The 19,416-nt window shown below is 40.9% G+C and overlaps 1 protein-coding gene across 1 annotated transcript; it reads left to right on the top strand.

The window, feature by feature from the left end:
• Positions 1 to 3,426: 3,426 nt before the first annotated feature.
• Positions 3,427 to 19,125, top strand: mlycd (malonyl-CoA decarboxylase). The gene is made up of 5 exons (XM_067589069.1): positions 3,427 to 4,026; positions 8,772 to 8,884; positions 9,015 to 9,171; positions 9,543 to 9,695; positions 18,144 to 19,125. Exons 1-5 carry the CDS (start codon positions 3,481 to 3,483, stop codon positions 18,687 to 18,689), a joined length of 1,515 nt encoding a protein of 504 aa, XP_067445170.1. The 5' UTR covers positions 3,427 to 3,480; the 3' UTR covers positions 18,690 to 19,125.
• Positions 19,126 to 19,416: the final 291 nt, after the last annotated feature.

The raw sequence follows: 19,416 nt of genomic DNA, 5'->3' as shown, positions 1-19,416 counted from the left end.
AACTTACTCTTATTATACATCCATGATATTGACTAGCACAACCTACATCGTGGTACGGAAGCACGATGTATTAAGAAAATAATTGAGGCCTTATCTCGTAATTAGGACTTACTTACTATCTCATTGTTTTGCAATGGTAGCATGATGCGCTTGTATGAAGGAGACTAGATGTAGGTTAAGTAAGAAAATGTAAGTCTGGGGGGGTCAAATGTTAAGAGAGAATAACTACAATTAAATATTTGAGTCATATTTGTATTGTTATCAAAGTGGAAGGACTGGGGATAGGCTTACGACCTTATCTATGGGGAAACTATAACAAATAGTTCAGTTCACAAAAACTGTGATATAAAAATAATGTAAAAAGCCATTGCACCTTTTACAGACTGTTGTGTAGCACCAGTCACCACCATCATTTGCAGTGGATGTCTCTGATAGTTGATATACTTCCAGTGTGCCTGCAAATCGATTTATCAGTCTAACTCAAGGGAGACAGCTCATATTGTTACACACCACCATCCACACTTCCATTACCAATGTGTTTGTCCTTGAGAAGGGCCGATGGTCATGCTTGATGTATTTACCTTGGATGACGAATTTCAATAGAAGAGGAGGCTTTGATTTAATGGAAAAGTACTGTGGACAGGAGCAATAAGGAGCATGATATGTGCCTAATACGGTGGACTTCAGAGGGTTGTCAGTGCAGGTTTCTCGATAGAGCTTATACTGTACTCTTACAGGCAGAAATTAACCCATCAAAGAGCCAATGAAAATGATTAAACAGGCTCCAGAAAGAATTAGATGGCGGCTATAGATCATGAGGGTAAACAAATGTGTACTCCAAAACCTTCGGCCAAAATAAACTATAGCTGCCAGCAGGGTGTCTGATGCTGAATAAACAAAAATGTAAAAAAACAAACTAAAAAAACACCTAATTCTATGCCCAGTCAGTTTATTATGATTGTGATATGATTCTCTGTGGTGTGTGTAACTGTACTGTAAGTCTGCCCCCCTACAGCTCTTAACAATCAGATACAGGCCAAACGAATTCATGTTATATAGTGATGACATAAAAATATAATGATGGCGGTGGTGGTGACTGGATGTGGACATACATCATTACCTGTCTTTGCATTATTATTCATTAGGATATGCATACTAATGAGTCCCATTTAAACTACAGGTTCAACTCACGTACACAATAAATGGGCTATATTGATGATGTATCTTTCTAGAATGTGTAATATATTTCATGCCACTCCAGAAGTGAAGGAAAGTGCTCACCACTGACAGCAATGTTGAGAGGCCTGACAGACAAATCACCTTTGTCGGTTAATACTTAAACTAATGTTCTATGAAACATATCGCAATACAAGTACTGCCATTTGTATACTGCCTCTCTGTTCTGACAGCTGCCATAGAAATGGATGAGTGATAGTCTCAGAATATTGATTGAATATGATAGGAACATGCTGCCTATCTGTGACATCAAAAAAACAATATTAATGTCAAGTTGTTAGCATCTGGGAACTGCTGGGTGGCCAAATCTATAAGTATATACTAACAAAAGGAATACATAAAATATGGCGGTTAAAAAATAGAAAATGAATAGCAAGGACTAGGGCAATCCTTTCTAGGACCATACAGTTCTTTCAGGGATGAAGATAGAAATCTGTAAGTGGGAATAGTGTTTGCACTGCAGAATGCCTCTGATTCTGTAAAATGACCCTTTACTGTGCTGCTTGACCTTTTTCTTCTATCATGCTGGGCAGCTTTGACATGACCTGATAGCTCCCACAAAATGCTACAATTACAGATAAACCAACATGTTTAATAGCCAGTAACATGCGATAGATTGTAGGTTGAAGGCTCGGCTTCCATTGCAGGGAATAGGATGGAGACAGTTAATGAGAAGAATATACACAGACATGCATATTGTTGTGTACGTCACTTTTTTGATAAGTCTAACCGATAAACCATGGAATATATGGTCGTAAGATCTAGCCCTCTAATTTGTCAACTTTATAGCAGAAATAAGTAAAAAACAAAAGTGAGCATTTATTGTTCTTACATGACATTATGTATTCATAAAATTTGTCCAATAAGGTCAAATTTTATATAATCTCCTTTCTTTAAAGCTGATTCACATTTAAAAACAAACAAACAACCCTCTCTTGATTGTCTTCTTGTACATACTTTAAATAATTAATTAAACAGTCACTGGAAACATTTTTATTTACACATATGCTGACTACAGACTTCCTAGACTAAGATTTCCAGAAATGCCTCAAATAAGAGCACAATGACTAAACTGTTTTGAGATTGCAGATCAAGTAATAAAACACAAGAATGAATACATGAGTGAAATAAAATAAGAAAATTATATAAAGTTCAGTTCTGTTAGAATAGACTTTTTTGCTGAAATGAAATATGCAGAACATGAAAATTTCAGACATAAGTCTGCATATACATTGCAGCTGTAGAACTACAACATGAGACAGGGACAGTGTAAAAAAGAAAATTGATTAAATAATTGACAAAACATCAAATGTGCCTCACAATGTTTTCCAGAAGAGTTTTTGTATTTTTCTGTTACAGAGATTGTTTAGGGATGCATAATATTTTTCCACATCAGTTGAAAACGTCTGAAATTTGGTACATTGTTTGTTGATCTTAATTTATGAATATGATATTTCCCTTGCAGACAAAGATGTTTTTACAGTCCTAAGTGTGACCAGATAACATGAAATCATGTGTTCAGAAAATATAAACTAAAGAAACTGATTATTAACACTTCTGACCAAATTTTTGGTGTAGCATGCTAAATACAGGTGTAACATTGATTCTATTTCAAATGTACAAAATTAGCATAGAGGAGAAATATCTGTATATTTACTCATGGATTTATTACATGGATCAAAGTTATGCAATATTTTTAAGTGAACCTCTTTACTTTGTTGGCTATAAAGAATGAGAGAGGGCTTTTGAAACATGTTTTTAAAATCTAACAAATGAAATTCTGTTGACTGCTGCCAGTGGATAGCGCTGTGTGTTGGCTATTATACACTGTCATGGTATTTCTTATCATCATATTGTTACACCTTTGGTCACAAAGGTCAAATCTGCTGATTTGTCCATTCGATGAGTCACTGCAAGGTAGTTTTTATGATGTTGATGAGTGTGTCACTGGAAAACATTTCAAGGTTTCCCAGTGAAACTCTCCTTACAGCAGATGAATGTGAAAACAACCTTCTAGCGTCAAACTCTGCACACATATTATTCTGCACAGTGAAGCTCAAATATTCAACTATAGGAACAAGAAGAAAAACATATTTTTGAGTGGAGGGGCCTTTAAATACTGTCATGAACCCCTGACCTTGTTGCCATGACAGCTGTACTGTCTCTTTAAGATACCCGGAAACGGTTCCCTGCTATGTGCTTACTGGTCGCGGTTCAAACAGACAGCTGACCTCCCTCCCGGCGATGATATCCCACCCTGTAATCTATGTTCTCCGTAACAGTGTGAGGTGCTGGCGACACCGGGCTGTCCTTAAAGCCGCTCTGAAGGCCTCGGACTTCAGCGTCCGGCGCTGCTACTCTACCCCAGTTCGTGGCGGTGTAACGGGCATGGAGGAGATACTAGCGAGGGTCGTTGCACCTTTACCCACATACGAGACGAGAGACAAATCCCCCCCTCCTCCTGAATCCAGCAGCGTGGAGTTCATGCACTTCTACAGAGGTCTAGAGAAGGAAGACAAACTCGGTTTCCTGGCGAAGCTGTCGCAAGATTTCGGGGTGGATCACAAAAGTGTGTCGGAGCTCGCCGGAAAGCTACTGGACACCCAGCTAAGGGACTTGGCGACCATTTTGCAAGTTGAAGACAGACTGCGCTACAACTTGACACCCCGTTACAGACAGTTGCTCAACCATATAAGCAGAGTTGAGGGGGGAGTGAAGTTTCTGGTGGATCTCAGAGCCGATGTGCTTGAAATAATCTCATCTAAAGCTATCGAGAGCCCACACATCAGGGTAATGCGTATGTTTACATTTTCTACGGGTGCTCTCATGTGTCAAATAGTGCCGTTCGCGTTTAGACGTTTAGCACAGTTGCCTGAGTATAGTAATTCGGAGACAGTGTATACAATATAATATAAGTATAAAAATATAAAGAGTGTAGCTGCTTCAACAACTAACCCCCCCCCACAGAGGAACTAAATACACTCGCAGCTTTGCCGTCATCACATGGCTCACATTTCATCACAGCTTGAGTGGTAATGAACTTTACCCCAGTTATCCTTCCTCACCCCTACTGAGAAAATAACTTGTATATCTATTTTAATTTCCTCATTGTTTATGATATTTTTTCCAATAAGTTAATCAGAGCTTGTTTGGCACAAGACATTATTAAGCTTAATTTCAGAGCTGCATCCTTCACATTTCCTTCTTGCCTCGCTTAGGCAGATCAACTTAAAGTACAACAGTAGTGTTGGAAATCTCTTGTTGTTCTATGATCCATTCTATATATGAAGAGGCAAGCAGCAACAAAGTGAGAGAGCAGAATATAAATCAAGCATGCAATGAATATTTTGAATGAAAAAAAAACACAATTGAAAGAAAAAGGCAGTGGAAAAAATACACATTTTCCATCACACAGAGCTCCCTTGCTCTTTGTCCCCTTAATGGCACATTTTGGGCAAAATTATTTTCCAGAAACGCCACCCTTTCCACTTCACTGTTCAGTCATTCATATCCAGTCAACTGTATTTACAATTTTCAATTCAGTTCAGCACTGGAGTGCAGCAGTTTTCATGCACACTGTGGGATAAGAGTGGAATATTTTTCAGATGGCAAGCTTGATGTCATGTTAATCCATGCACCTAGTTTGTTCAGGAATACAAATGAACACTGTGGGCTGCGCATTTAATTTAGACCCTCACTGCACCTTTCTCAACCAAGTTTGTAAGGCCTGGTGACCTTTTTCAAACATATAAAAAGTATAAAAATGTACCATAGATGTTTTGATATTAATACATACTCACTTATTCAGTGCAGAGATCGAGTAATTTGACAGGATAACTCTTTTAATAACATGCCAAAGAGAGGGGCTTATAATTAGAGGGCATCAAAGGTTGCACATTCAAGTACTTTCTTGGCACCTAAACTAAAGCAATGTGAAGATGAATGTTCTACTAGTCCCTTTTTTAACTGTAGCTAAAGCGGTGCACTTATTACTGTTTGCAACACTTACAAGCTACAGAAGAGCAACTTAAACGTGTGATTCAGACACTTCACTTCGCTTGTTATGCAGTGGAATTAGAGCTTACCACCAGATGCTTGTCAGTGAGGGCAAGCAACACAGAAACTGCAGTACTTAGTTGTCCATATACAGTATATACCATACATGTGTGTATGTATATATATTAATCAAGTATTTATCATGATAGTTACAAGATTACAGAACTATTGATGCTTGTGTATTATCTGTACCTCTCATAAACACAAGACAGTGTATTTGCAAATAATTTCTTTAAACCATAATGGAGTAATAGATGCATATGGGCAGATTTAAGTGAAGTTATCTGATGCACAATATTACTAGGGCTGCAACTAACGACTATTTTAATTATCAATTAACCAAATATTTTCTCAATTAATTGATTAGATATAAAATTTCAAATGTCTTGTTTTGTCCTGACCAACAATCCACAACCCAAAGATTCAGTTTTTTACTATCATAGAGGACTAAATAAACTAGAACATATTCAAGCTTAAGAAGCTGGAACCAGAGAATTTTGGCATTTTATTCTTAAAAATGACTCAAGATGATTAATCGATTATCAAAATAGTTGGTGATTAATTTTCTGTCAATCAATTAACTGGCTAATTGTTGCAGCTCTAAATATAATGCTAATTTCACTGTCAATAACAATGTGTATACAGTCCTTGGTCATTTGACCCCTGACTAGCTAGGCAGAATAAGGGCATAAATGCAGGTTTGCCATCGATCTGGTTTATATTCTCTACGTTGGCTGAATCTCTAAGCGAGATTCATACTGAGTTGGCATGATACTGTTGCTTTGCTGCGGCTTTGTAAAAGCTTGTGTGCAGGAGAATTGCTGTTTGTGTGTCAGAGGTCACCAGCAGTTGTTTTTTTGAAACTATAAGCAGAAAACCCCCATAGTGTGTAGATGTTGAGGTAATCCAAACCAAATACAAGCTTCATAACATAACATCAGGAAATATGCTTTACACAGTGTTTTGTGATATGATGGCCTAATCTAAACCAAATACCATAGTTGCCAAGTTGTGTCCACTTTTCTCAAACAAACTAGATGAAACGCAAACTGCAGATTTGTAAACTTGTCTCTGAGAGATGCATTAATCAAAATGTGGATGTGTGCACCATCAAAAGCTAAAACTGCCCCGCTTGAGAACATAAGGACCCATTTAAAGAAAACTTACTTTTAATGGTACAGTATGTGCTTTCTTTGGACACTGATTGATGATACAGTGAAAGAGGTTATCTGTTACCTTTATGATCAGTTTATGTACTTGTAGCCTCTCCTGTCCTGCTCAATATCTATTTTATTCCTGCTGAGAGGTGGTACAGATGCATTTAATCTCAATAACCCAGACCCACTGGGACCCTTTTGTAGTTTAAAAAGGTCTAAGCTACCTACAGGGTCCACACTTGTACTCGGTGCTGACCACCTTGGTCTTGGTGGTGCACAGCAATCTCTGCGTGTTGTTATTGCCAGAATTGATTGAGCTGAAAACGAGAAAAGGTCATGGTAAATATGAAGCTTTTAGTCGCTGTATTGATAGTGTATACCAGGGGGAGAGAAAAGTGGCAATCAAAAGAAAAGATGAATCATAGAAGGAAAAAATAAAAAAATTTCTAAAATTGCAAATGTTATGAAAGTTTGGAATTTGCAAGGTTGCTGCTACTGTGTTTCTTGCAAGAGTGGCTCTTTCAATTTGACGCTAGATTAATCTCTCTTTGTGCAGTAATTGATTTTTCATGTTCCTCCTCACTCCTTCCACCTCCAGGCCTTTTTATTCTTCTCCACCTGCTCTGATGAAAGACATAAAGACAAGTTTGAGACGTCGTTTTCCTCCTAGAGGATTACATAAAGTATCAGTGAGACTATTTTTGACCCCCATAGACAGAGTGTCAGGCGACATGTGGCATACAGCCTACTGGAGTAAAGGTACTGGCACACAGTGGTCATTTGGCCTCGGATAGACGGACTGCTCCTTCCAGGCACTGCAGTCCTCATCGCTCTGTATAATCACAATATAACTGCAGCTCAGGGTAGAGAGGGTCCTTGTAGCAGAGGCTGTATCAGCTCAAAGCATCAGCACCTCAATGCTTTGATACAGCTCCAGTGTCAAAAAGCGTTGCTTCATTTTCTTTCTAATGGAGTGCAGGATTTTCTTCTCCCCCCTTCCCTATTTTTCCGCCGTCTTTCTCCTAACCCGAGGCTTCGAGTGCTATAACCCTTCCATTTCAAAAGACTTCATCTTCTGCTAGGTCAATGGAGTACACATTACAGTTTGGCCTTCCTATTGTGTGGGTGAGAATTGGCTACCTAAGGCAGTGCCTGCGCTTTCACGGGTTGTTGATGTGCTGCATTTTCCACAGAAATGCTGGGCCAGGATTATCGGCCATCATAGATTATTTTGCTGCAGGCAGTTTGTGAAGTTTGAAGAGCACAAATGCACATCAACACAAACACACATCGCAGAAATTGGGAAGTAATGATGGAAGTTGTGCTGAACTTTTTTCTTTTTTTTTTTTTTTTTGAAGGTTACTTTTGATTTGCTCCTCACTCAACTGATTTTTCCAGCGTGAAACCTCTGAACCATAGAGTTGAATAATGCAGGGTCTGCTGTATATGTGGGGAAGAATTTTAAATTTTGTATGTTTTGGTTCTGATAGTTGCTCATACAGAATTTCAGCTAGTGGCCTTTATACCATGACAGTACTTGAGCTTGTTTGTATTAGCTATTATTATGACTGACAAGACGGCATTAAAATAGGCCCAGAGTGAAGTCATCCTATGGAACAGCCAATATAAGGCTGTATTTATGTGCACCGTGTGCACTTTGTTTGTGTGTTTGCAAGAGATTTGCTTTAAATGAAGTCTGACCTTTGCAGGAGGACAGGCCTGCTTTGAAATGGCAAGTTGTTTATTGAAGTGCCTCCTCTACACCCATTGCAAGCTCAAACAAATCATTACTCATAATGTGAAAACATTCAAACGGCATACAGACAGCCAGGGGACCGTACACCCCGCACAGTGTGTAAGATATAGGGTATGGAATTGTTCATAGCCTACAGACAAACTTTAGCAACTCTGCTGTCAGTCAATAGGACAGAGTTTGTGAGTTCTTTCAATAAAAGAGGTCATGAGGTTGTAAAGAATGTGTGTTTTTCTAGTTATTTTAATGGTCATATAAAAGCAGCAATTTCATCAGAATACTTTTATAGTGTTTCTTCTTTATAAGATAAATTCCTCCATAGATACAATGAACTTAGATTGCTCAATGGTATAGTGGATACAATGACATTCTTTCTCTCATTGATCATGTACTTCTGAGGTTTACCCGCACACCAGTGTTTTATCAAATACAAAGTCAAGATTCTGCTTCCATTTTCCTGACAGATCGGCCGCTGAGCGGTTCTCAACAAGTGAAAGAATGTGGTGATTTTTAGGTTATTAAGTTAGTATGGACGTTGATTCTAAATTCTCACCTTTTATCTCTCCAAGGACCTGAATGGCACACTGAAGAGCTTGCTGTCTGAGTGGTTCTCTGTAGGTCTTCTCCGTCTGGAGCGAATCACCTGGCAGTCCCCCTGTGAGATCCTGCAGAAGATCAGCCAGTAAGGGCATCCACACTCCCTTATGACATCCTCCTCCTCCTCTCCCTGTTGCATCATAATCTCTTTTCTTACATGTCAATTAAACAGTACAGTATGAACACTGAAACACTAACTAAAAGCCTTCTGCCAGGTATGAAGCTGTCCACCCTGTGAGGAACTGGACTGACCTGAAGCGCAGAGTGGGGCCATACCGTCGTTGCTATGCCTTCACCCATGCTGCCATGCCAGGAGAGCCCCTGGTAGTGCTGCACGTGGCCCTCACTGAAGACATCTCTGATAACATTCAGGTTAGAAGCTATAGCTGCAGGCTGCTGTAATGGTTTGTCTGACTTTAACGCACCTTCGAGGGTAGTTAAACATCTGGGATTTACTATTTTGTTCCTCCTCTCAGCTGACAAATGAGTTATTGCTCTGTAAAAAAACAATGCATGAGACCTTTTTAAAGTGCATCTTCCTCTGGGAGCGACCTCCACAGTGCAGACTTCCTTTTCTTTACATTGAGTAAAAGGTGGTTGTGATATTTCAAATATATTATATATTTCTCAGATAGTTTGAATGCTTATTGTATTGAGACTGCTGCCTTGACTGGAGCTATTCAGCGAGTAACAGCAAGTTTGTGTCTGGATGATGACTCAACAAAAATGTGTTTTTCTCTTAGAGTATCGTCCGTGAGTTTGGAACCCTCGATGTTGAGGAGGATGTGAATAAGATCAATGCAGCCATCTTCTACTCCATCTCCTCCACCCAGGCTGGTCTACAAGGGGTGGAACTGGGCAACTACCTTATTAAGAGGGTGGTGCGGGAACTGCAGGTGGGTGCAGGAGGGATGCACGATGTAGTTTAGGATGTTTGTCAGCAAGAATGTGGTCTATGGTTGACTGTGGAACTAGAAATAGATGTGGCATCCCAGAAACAAGCTAATCACAGTTAAAGACAGTTTGCCTTTAGTTTACTTTTTAATATTCATTGCAGGAGCTGGAGAGATCATCAGATACACACATTCTAAAGAATTACAATTACAGCACTTTTGCTCAGTTTTCACAACAGAAGTCTAAGGTACAAAACACTGACTGACTACTAAAATCTTCTCCTGAAACACAAAATCCTGAACTTCTGTACAAATTGCAAAACACGAAATCAAATGCTCAGACTACAGCCACTTCAAATTAGCACAAGTTTTAACTAATAACTATAACTGAATATACAGATCACTGAACGAAAACACCATGTTTTTGCAAGTATTTCTCCTTATTTTAGCATCATTACTTTTAGTCTAGTAGGAAGGGGGGGTCCCCATGCACCCGACTGATATATTTTTCTAACTTAGTTTTTTGTAATCCTCAAGGTGTCTAGTAAACAAATTTTCATGTTCCCAACGCGAAATATTGTCCCATGGGTCCGTTTTGCGGCCATCTTGGCGGCCATCTTGGCGGCCACATAGGAGTTCCGACAAAAATTGAAAATCGACATAACTTTTGAACCAGACATCATGCAGAGACAAATGACCCCATTTTTCTATATAATTTTGGCATGAGGAATTGATTGAGATGGTTATTGTAATGATTTTAATAAGTTTGGTACATTAAAAATCAAAAAATAAGAAAAAATTCTGTATAATTTACACTCAAAATCTTGCAAAATACAATGTCTACATGTATACCAAACTATACGGTCCACACAAACTCTGGAGTCAGCTAAAATTGACAGTGAGTAGGGAAAAATAACAAAATATGAGTTAAATAAGTCAAGTAAATAAAAGGAAGGTGTTCCACTCCTAGTATAATCTTTCATGACAGAACAAGCGACAGAGGTGCTAAGCAATGCTACTTTTTCATCGTGCTGTGCTATATTTAGTCGTCATCATTAAGAAGCTCTTCATAGTCAATCTCTTGTTCCTCTTCCTCTTCTTCACTCTCCTCCACCTCCTCAGCAGTTTTCTCTAGTAAGTCAATGAGGGAAGAGGGGAAGATAGGGCCACAAGACCACACTGGTTCCAAACTACCCTCTTCAGTCTTCTCCCAGCCTTGTCCAGGATCATGAGGGTTGGGATGGGATAGGTTGGGATAGGTTGTATTTGTATTCGGGCACACCCGTAATGCAGCTCTACTATGAAATAAGATTTTACCCATTTTAAATGGTTAAAAAAAAAATAGAAAATCAATATGTGGTGGTCAATGTTGATATTATGGCGGGCCACCACAAAGACATGAATATATGGGAAATCCTCTATATATACCAAACTGCTAATATTGCAGATAAATGCAATGCACAGGCCTCTACTGGACTCCATGGGTAATACTCCTCGCCAATCACAGGCACACAGTCGCTCACTGAAATTTGCATATACGTATCCGGTAGTCAGGCAAAGAAGCAGACACCAAGCAGCAAACAGCTAAGGTGAACCGACAGGGTGCCCAACTCACTCACTCACTTGAAGTCAGTGCAAGCAGCAAAGCTGTCTTGAATGACCACACCTTTAAAGAGGAGCGCTCCAGAGGCTCACAGGGATCACTCACTAGGCCTCGAGCAACACCTGCAGTTCCCACTGAGGAGTGGAGACACGCCTGACTTCTTGCATGAAACGCTTCATGAGGAGTTGGGCAAAGACAGGTCTGTTGCCCAACCCCTCATGAGAGGAGGAAACAGCTGCTGCATACACTTCAACAGTGGCATGAGACAGCCCCTTATCACCCAGATATTGTAGAAAGGAAAGGACCTCTTCCACTGCACGTCAGGGGGTCCGGCCTCCTCTCCTCGCACCTGCGTTGGAATCCCAACCATTTTGCCTTGTAGCAAGCAATAGTGGATCCTGCTCTCGCTTCCTGGATAGTCTGCACAACCTGTGCAGACAGTCAATTCAATTTCAATTCAATTTACTTATATAGCGCCAAATCACAACAAAAGTCATCTCAGGGCGCCTTTCACATGGAGCAAGTCTAGACCATACTCTTTAAAGTCCAGCCCTCATCAGCCTATCCCTCTCAGGAGCCAAGCCCGGAGACGTTGGCCTAATATGGGCAGCACGCCTATTGAGCCCACCTCCTGGGCCAAAGCCCCCTGCACCTGGGGAATAGACCAGAGCTGGGCCGCCAACATCTGGGTCATCTCTGCATACCACGGTGCCCCTGTCAACCCCCAAGGGTGGTTCATCCTGCGGTGTCAGGAAAAACCAGAGCAGACAGCAGGTGTTGTTTCCACTGGCGAACAGGTCCACTTTCACTCTCCAAAACCAGTTCCAAATCTTCTGCACCACCTCGTCCAGCAGAGGGCTGCCCCTCAACATGACGTCAGTGCCCCTGTTCACCAGATGCGGAACGTGGAGGGCTCTCAGAGACAGAAGGTGTTCTGAGCCCCACACCAACAGGTTCTCCACTATCTTCAACAGGGCTGCAGACCGGACCCCACCCTGCCTGTTGATGTAGTCAACTGTGGCGCAGTTGTCTGTTCTCACAGTCTACCCTGAACCACCATTGCAGGCAGCATATGTGCAGGAGCCCCAGTGGAACGACTCGATGGCCCGCTGCCATGAGCCCCAATGCCTGCATGACAGTCAAAGCTGTCACCGCCACAGTCTGAACTGCCACTGCAGTGCCGTCCATCTGGGTTCTGATAGAACAGCCCGCAGCCTGGCTGAATCTGGCACTCTTCTTCCAGTTGATGGCAAAGCCTAACTGAGTTAGGTGCAACACTAATCTGGCTGTGTGGAAAATGGCCCATCCTCTGGACCTGGCCATGACAATGAGGTTATCTAAATAGAAGAAGACCCTCTCACCACAGTTGCAGCGCTGTGTCCACACACTTGCTGAACGTGCAGGGAGATGGGGAGTAGTCGAACGGCAGCCTGTTGTACTCGTAGGCTATCCCCTGGAAGGCAAAACACAGAAACTTCCTGTGTTTCGGTGCCACCTTGACATGAAAATAAACACCTTTCAGGTTGATGGTGGTGAACCAGTTGCCTGATTGAATCAGTTCCAGCAATCTCCTCATGGTCAGCATGTGGAACGTCTTTGCCAATGTATTGGTTCAGAATGCAGAGATCCAAAATGGGTTTGAAACATCCCATCTTCTTGGGAACAAAGGAAATACGCAGAGTAAAACCCCTTCTGTCTGTCATGAGTGGGAATGACCGACACCTTGTTTTGATAACAGGTGCTGGATCTCATCGAAGAGAAAATCTATTTCCTCTTGAGAGAATAGATTTATTTCCTTGATGCCCAAATATGGAGGAGGAACACAGCAGAACTAGAGAGGATAACCCAGTCTCAGTGTTTTGTCCATCTACTCCGATAACACGCAGCTGTGCTGCCATTTCTCGTCACAGCGGAGTGGGACACCACATCGTCGAAAATGTTCCTACCGTTTCTGGCATAGATCTGGAGGAAGTGCTCAGCAGAATACGCAGAGCGGTGGCTGTATCATGCCACTCTCTGTGTAGGCCCACCCGAGGTACTCAAAGCGGGAAGTGATGTCCGGTGGAGATGAGACCAAGGCACGACGGGAGGAATGAGCATGTACCGGCGACTCCATCCCTGGAGAAGAGAGATAAGTGAGCTGATTCGCTGTTGCTGAAGAAAAGAAGATGCGGTAGCTAGACACTGCTTATATAGGGTGCAGGATATTTGAATCGGTAGGCGCGTCCTAATTGGCTGGCTACGTACATGCAAATTTCAGTGAGCAATTGTGTGTGTGTGTGATTGGGGAGGAGTATTACCTATAGAGTCCAGTAGAGGGCGGAGCCTGTGTGAGATAGAACTTTTACTATGTCATTTGTTCAGCGTTGCTGTAAAGACTCAGAAGTGAGGGTGAAAAAATCATATAAATAATCATTAAACAAAAAGAAAGAATTTTAATATGGTTTAAAGTGATATTTATATGAAAATATTTCATTTGAAATAATGTCATATTGTAATTGAATTAGCTCATTTTTATGTATCTCAACATTAAGACCACAGTTGTGGAACATGAACAAAAGTGGTATTTGGACCCATAAAATGCTTCATAAATTTTATTAAATCACATTATTTAGTAATTATTCTTTATGTCAAGATGTGTAATAACACTGTGTATATATTTATCAAGCGTCATATGTACACCCATATGTAGACAGTCAATTTGCAAGATTTTGAGTGTAAATTATACAAACTTCTTTCTTATTTTTCGAGTTTTAATATACCAAACTTGATAAAATCACTACAATAACCACCTCAATCAATTCCTCATGCCAAAATTATATAGAAAAATGGGGTCATTTGTCTCTGTATGATGTCTTGTTCAAAAGTTATGTCAGTTTTCAATTTCCGCCAGAAATCCAAGATGGCCGCCAAGATGGCCGCAAAACGGACCCATGGGACAATATTTCGCGTTGGGAACATGAAAATTTGTTTACTAGACACCTTGAGGATTACAAAAAACTAAGTTAGAAAAATATATCAGTGGGGTGCATGGGAACCCCCCCTTCCTACTAGACTATTTGGTGAGCAGCATTGCAACATAATTGCTAAATAATTTGAAAAAAGAATCTGGAAAAGGAAATGTAATTTGTTTCCTTTTGATTACATTTGCAATGTATTTAGTGTTACAGTTATGTAAGTTGTGGTTTAATGTTATATTTTTATGTAACTTACAGAAATATCTAAACTTTGTGGTCGATACAGAAAAAAAAAGTAAACTGAAGCAGCAAAGTAAAATCGGAAACATAATTTTGCCCTGTATGAATGTAGGATTTACTGTATGTTAAAGTCAAACTCTAATCTTCATTATCTACTTATTTACAGTAATACAGCACATTCAATAAATAAAACTGAAGTCATTCTTGCACTACATCATTTCAAATACTGACCTCTGCATACATTTCACATTGTTTTGCTAATTATACAAAATTTAGGAAATCAACATTTTATATGAACAACAACAATTTATATTCAATGATAATAATATACAATGATGTGATGCTCTTATAAAGTTTTCTGTGATACTAAACTATATTTGCTATATTATGTGAGATTTTAATGCCAAAATGAGGAGTTCAGTATTTTGAGTTGAGAAGAGGCAAGGTTATGTGAACATCAGTTATCTAAGCATTTAAATTGTCTTTCTCCATAATAGCTGGATAATAACACTTTATCTCGACAGCACACGCGACACATGCAGAGACACAGCTGTTAACTTCAGCAGAGCTCCTCAGCTCCTCCTCTATGGGGTAGTATCAAAAAGCATTTTGTCTCTACCCTGGGAACAACATATTTCATTCTGTATGACTTGCATACTAAGTTCAATCAAAAAGCTATGGTAGCCTTCAGGTGCATCCCAGCTGGCAGGGCGGTGTTCTGGCAAGAAGTACATTTGTGACAGGCAAGATTTTTGATTGATTTGATTGCTTTTCAAAAGTTTAAGTTTTTCTTTCAGTCTCAGCGCTAAAGCATTAATTGCCCACTTGTTTTAGCAGTTGCTTATACACACATTAATGTACACACATAAACAGAGCAGTAATGAAATCTGCTCTGTCACTAAACAGGCAGTAATGAAATCTCATCCATCCCGCTCAATAAGCGCAGAAGAGTCCTTCATGTCGAGCCACTCCAGCTAGCACTTGTTAAATGATTGGAACATTGAATGGAACATCAAAAACCACTCTACCCAACAGCTGGGAAATAGCTCTTTATAGTATATCCTCATAAAATCGGGTTTCAGAGCTTTAAGCTGCTTCCACTTTAGTTATTCATACAACAGGATTGCTGCAAGCTTTTTACTTAATGGCAACATAGGGTTCAGTGAGCTCAGCAGATATTGTTTTTTGTTTTTGCTTTGGCATTAGGGCTGCTTGTGTCGGAGGTTGGAAAGTAGGTTATATCATACTGTGTTGTAAAGACAGTTACAGACGGTGATTGTTGTTTTCACCAAGAGGTCTACTAGCTTTGCATGTCAACATCTTCTCCTCTCATGTTTGCTGTCTTTCTAAAGAAAAAAATAGTCATCTAAAAAAAGAGGTGTGCTACTTTTTAGCTTCCCTACACTGCCCTACAAAAGTGGAGAGCAGTAACTATAAAGCAGTGAAGCTGAGATAGAAAGATAGAAACGGATAGAAAGGTTGCAATGCCTTTATTAAGGCATTAATGTGGTAATTAAGAACTAGTCAAACCTCAAACGATGGAAAACCACATGGAAAATGTGCAAAAAAATTAAAATTGTATTTATCTGAGGAACGTTACAGTCTGTGTTTTTATCTCCCACCATTTTCCGAATCTTCAGTAGAGCAGAAGCTTGAGTGATATTTAAGTCACATGCTTCCTGTACGTACATCACAATTCTTTGTTGCTGTTGTACTTTTTTTCATTTTCTTAACTTGTCCACATTTAACCAAACGTAAAAACCTTTTTTATGCCCACATTGAAAATAAAAACCAATGATGGAAATGCACTTTCTGATACTCTGCTAAGCTAGTTAGCTGTAGCAGGTGTTTAGCTGTCTTTTTGAGTTCAGCTGCTGCCTCATATAGTTATTTTGAATAACAAAATGAATAACCAAAATGTTGGGTGATCAAAAATTATATATTATATTTTATTATAATTACAGTTAACAGCTATGGAAAAAGTAAATTTAGTTTTAGCTTTAACAAAGGCTAGCCTGTGTCTTCCTCACCAGCTAGCTTTCAATTGATATAGCTCTCTTGCTTTAGATGTATAGTTGGTTGACTCCTCGTGGTATACAGTGCACTTAAGTGCAACTGTGGCCTCTAGAGCAGATTACCAAGCCAAAGCCAAATTTTACATGTTGTATCCATAGTGATTTTAGTATGCTAGAACAGATGCCAAAAATTCAGATTCTTAATTCAGCTTTGATCAATGCACATACACTGCATTTTGGCTTTGTAGGGCAGTGTAAAGTGACTTTTGTGTGACATTTATTCCTTTTCTGGACACTCCACAAGTGTATCCATTTATTATGCCCCTAGTGGGAATCGAACCCCTGACCCTGACAGTGTAAGTGCCAGGCTCTACCCTCGGGGCTACACAAAACCATAACACACGCTTGTATTCTGAAGAGGCCCTGGCTTTCTGATAGAGCTTTACCTTACGTAAAGGTGAAGAGAGGAGCAGCATAGCTACAGAGGAACCACAATGATGATGGATAGATGATAGAGTGGAAAAGAACAGGTCACAGTCATGATTTAAGATGAAGGGAGGAGGTCTTGCTTGTCTTTGTCGATTGGACCCTGGGGCACAGCTCTGGCACTTCCTCCATATCCTTTCCTTCCTGTTCCTTTTTCACCTTCCCTACCGGCCTTATCCATATTTCCACCACTCTCTTTCTTTGTCATCCCTGCCCATTCTCGACATGGGGGCACCTAGTAGTTAAAAGAAGAGGTTGGAGTGAAGAAGGTGAGATGGTGATACAGTAGAGTGAGAACAAACACAAGGGCAGGGAGGAAGAAAGGAAAACAATGTTGCCGAGAGAGGCAGACAGACAGCAGTGTGTCCCTCCAGGGGTTGTCTGACACTTCTACTTTCATCTGCAGCCTTTCACTCCTCTGCCTAGCACATCGCTCCTTCACTTATCAACCCAGATGCTGGAGCGTGAAGATGGGCGGAGAAGAAGGGGGAGTATTTTGGGCGAAAGGACAGGGTGTAGTGGGTTGGAAGTAAACTTATAAGATGGGTCGGTGGCTGGGTGGGTGGGTAGGGGGTGTGTGTGCGTGTGGGTGGTCTAGACAAGACAGAGACTCGGAGGAGAGAAGAGTGAGAGAGGAGGACGGGTATTAAAGGTGGGGTGCAAGGGAGTGATGAGGAGGAGGATAGAATAAAGAGGGAGGGAGGGAAGGAGAGAGAGAGGGGATCATCCATCTCCATCAGCAGGGCAGGATCGTAAAGCAATGGAGTTGATTTGTAAAGCCGTCCCTGTCTGAGGAGCTAATGGCCTGAGCACACACAAGAAAATTCTGTTTTGTGTTTTGATACTGAGGATGAGTGTTCATCTCCCTTACTTCTACTGTTGCAACAATGGAGCTCTTTGCATTCTAGTGGGGATCAAATCTCTGCTTCCTCTCATCTGTTTTCCTTATACTCTTACCTTGTTTTCTCATCCCTATCCCTTTCCTAGTTTTCTTTCTTTTGTTTTTCCTTTTCTTCTCTTAAAGCTGGTTAAGGCAGGCAATTCTATGCTGAACTGTCTATGTATGCAAATGACTCTGCATCTTTTTATAGTGTTTCTCTAAAGTGGATTTAAATATAAAAACTTTTTTCTTTATTTTTCATCCCTCCAGAGCGAGTTCCCTCACATGGCCCAGTTCTCCAGCCTGTCACCCATCCCAGGCTTCTCCTCTTGGCTCCAAGGCCTCCTCAGCCAGTACAGGAAGGAAGGCCGCGGCTCCGACCTCCTCTCTGAGCAGGAGTGGGGGGAGGTGGAGCAGGCCACTGACTCAGCCCCGGGGACCCCGGCCATAGATGCCCTCCGCAAGCTGATCAGCACAAGTGAGTGGATGCGCTCCGAGCGTCTGACCCGCGTTCTGGAGCCCGTCTTGATGCGGCTCTGTGCCTGGTACCTCTACGGGGAAAAGAGGCGAGGCTACGCTCTCAACCCCGTGGCCAACTTCCATCTGCAGAACGGCGCCATCATGTGGCGGCTCAACTGGCACGCTGACACCAGTCCCAGGGGCGTCGCGAACTCCTGCGGCATCATGGTGAACTATCGTTACTTCCTGAATGAGACGTCTACAAACAGCGCACTTTACCTGCAGAATAAGGTCATCACGGCATCAGAGCAAGTGCTGGGGCTGGTGTCCCAGTTTCAGAAGAACAGCAAACTGTGAGATACAGATGAGGATACACCCATAAATACACCTTTGATCTATTGGTCTGAAAGTTTGAATGCACTTCAATGATACTAATGACTGGCAAACTTTTGTTTTTTTGATTTGTCTTAAATATTTGACAATTCATCTAATATAAAAAAAAAAGTGACGGCTTCGTAAGCACCATTGAATGGACGTCAGTTGATCTTGTTTTTGAATTCATCCCGTCTGCTGTATTTAATGCATAGGTTAGGGTTTTTTTTGCCGCACTGGGTTTCTGGCTGAAGCTGTTTCATATTGTGTTATGGCTTCACAGGTGGAGAGACTGTAGCTAATGAAGCACGAGGCATCTATCAATGCCTTACCATGTTCCTGGATAACAGTGTGTGTAATGGTGAAGCAGGAGCTATGAGTGAGTGCAGCTACTGGAATAAATGGTGTTTAGATTCTTTCATTTGGCTGAATTGTCTCACTGCAAAGATGTTGGGAGAGTATTGGATTTTGTCTTTTTTTTTTTTCTTGGGTCAGGTTTATACACACCTGCTGTTACAACGCCTATTCCCACTAAAGCTCAATACACAAAGGCATGAAATCACAGACTGGAAATATTATTTCATATTAAATAACTCTAAACTAAACATTTTTTTTGCCATGTATCATGACTACATTTTACAGTCGACTGTGCTCATTCACACCCAGTGGGCCGGACCCTTCTGGTACCTCCATTCAGGTGATTTTCAAATAA

Source organism: Thunnus thynnus, chromosome 5 (genome assembly GCF_963924715.1).
Source record: "Thunnus thynnus chromosome 5, fThuThy2.1, whole genome shotgun sequence".
Classification (NCBI taxonomy): domain Eukaryota; kingdom Metazoa; phylum Chordata; class Actinopteri; order Scombriformes; family Scombridae; genus Thunnus; species Thunnus thynnus.
The sequence above is the reverse complement of the archived record's forward strand: the minus strand, read 5'-3'. Positions and strand labels throughout refer to the sequence as shown.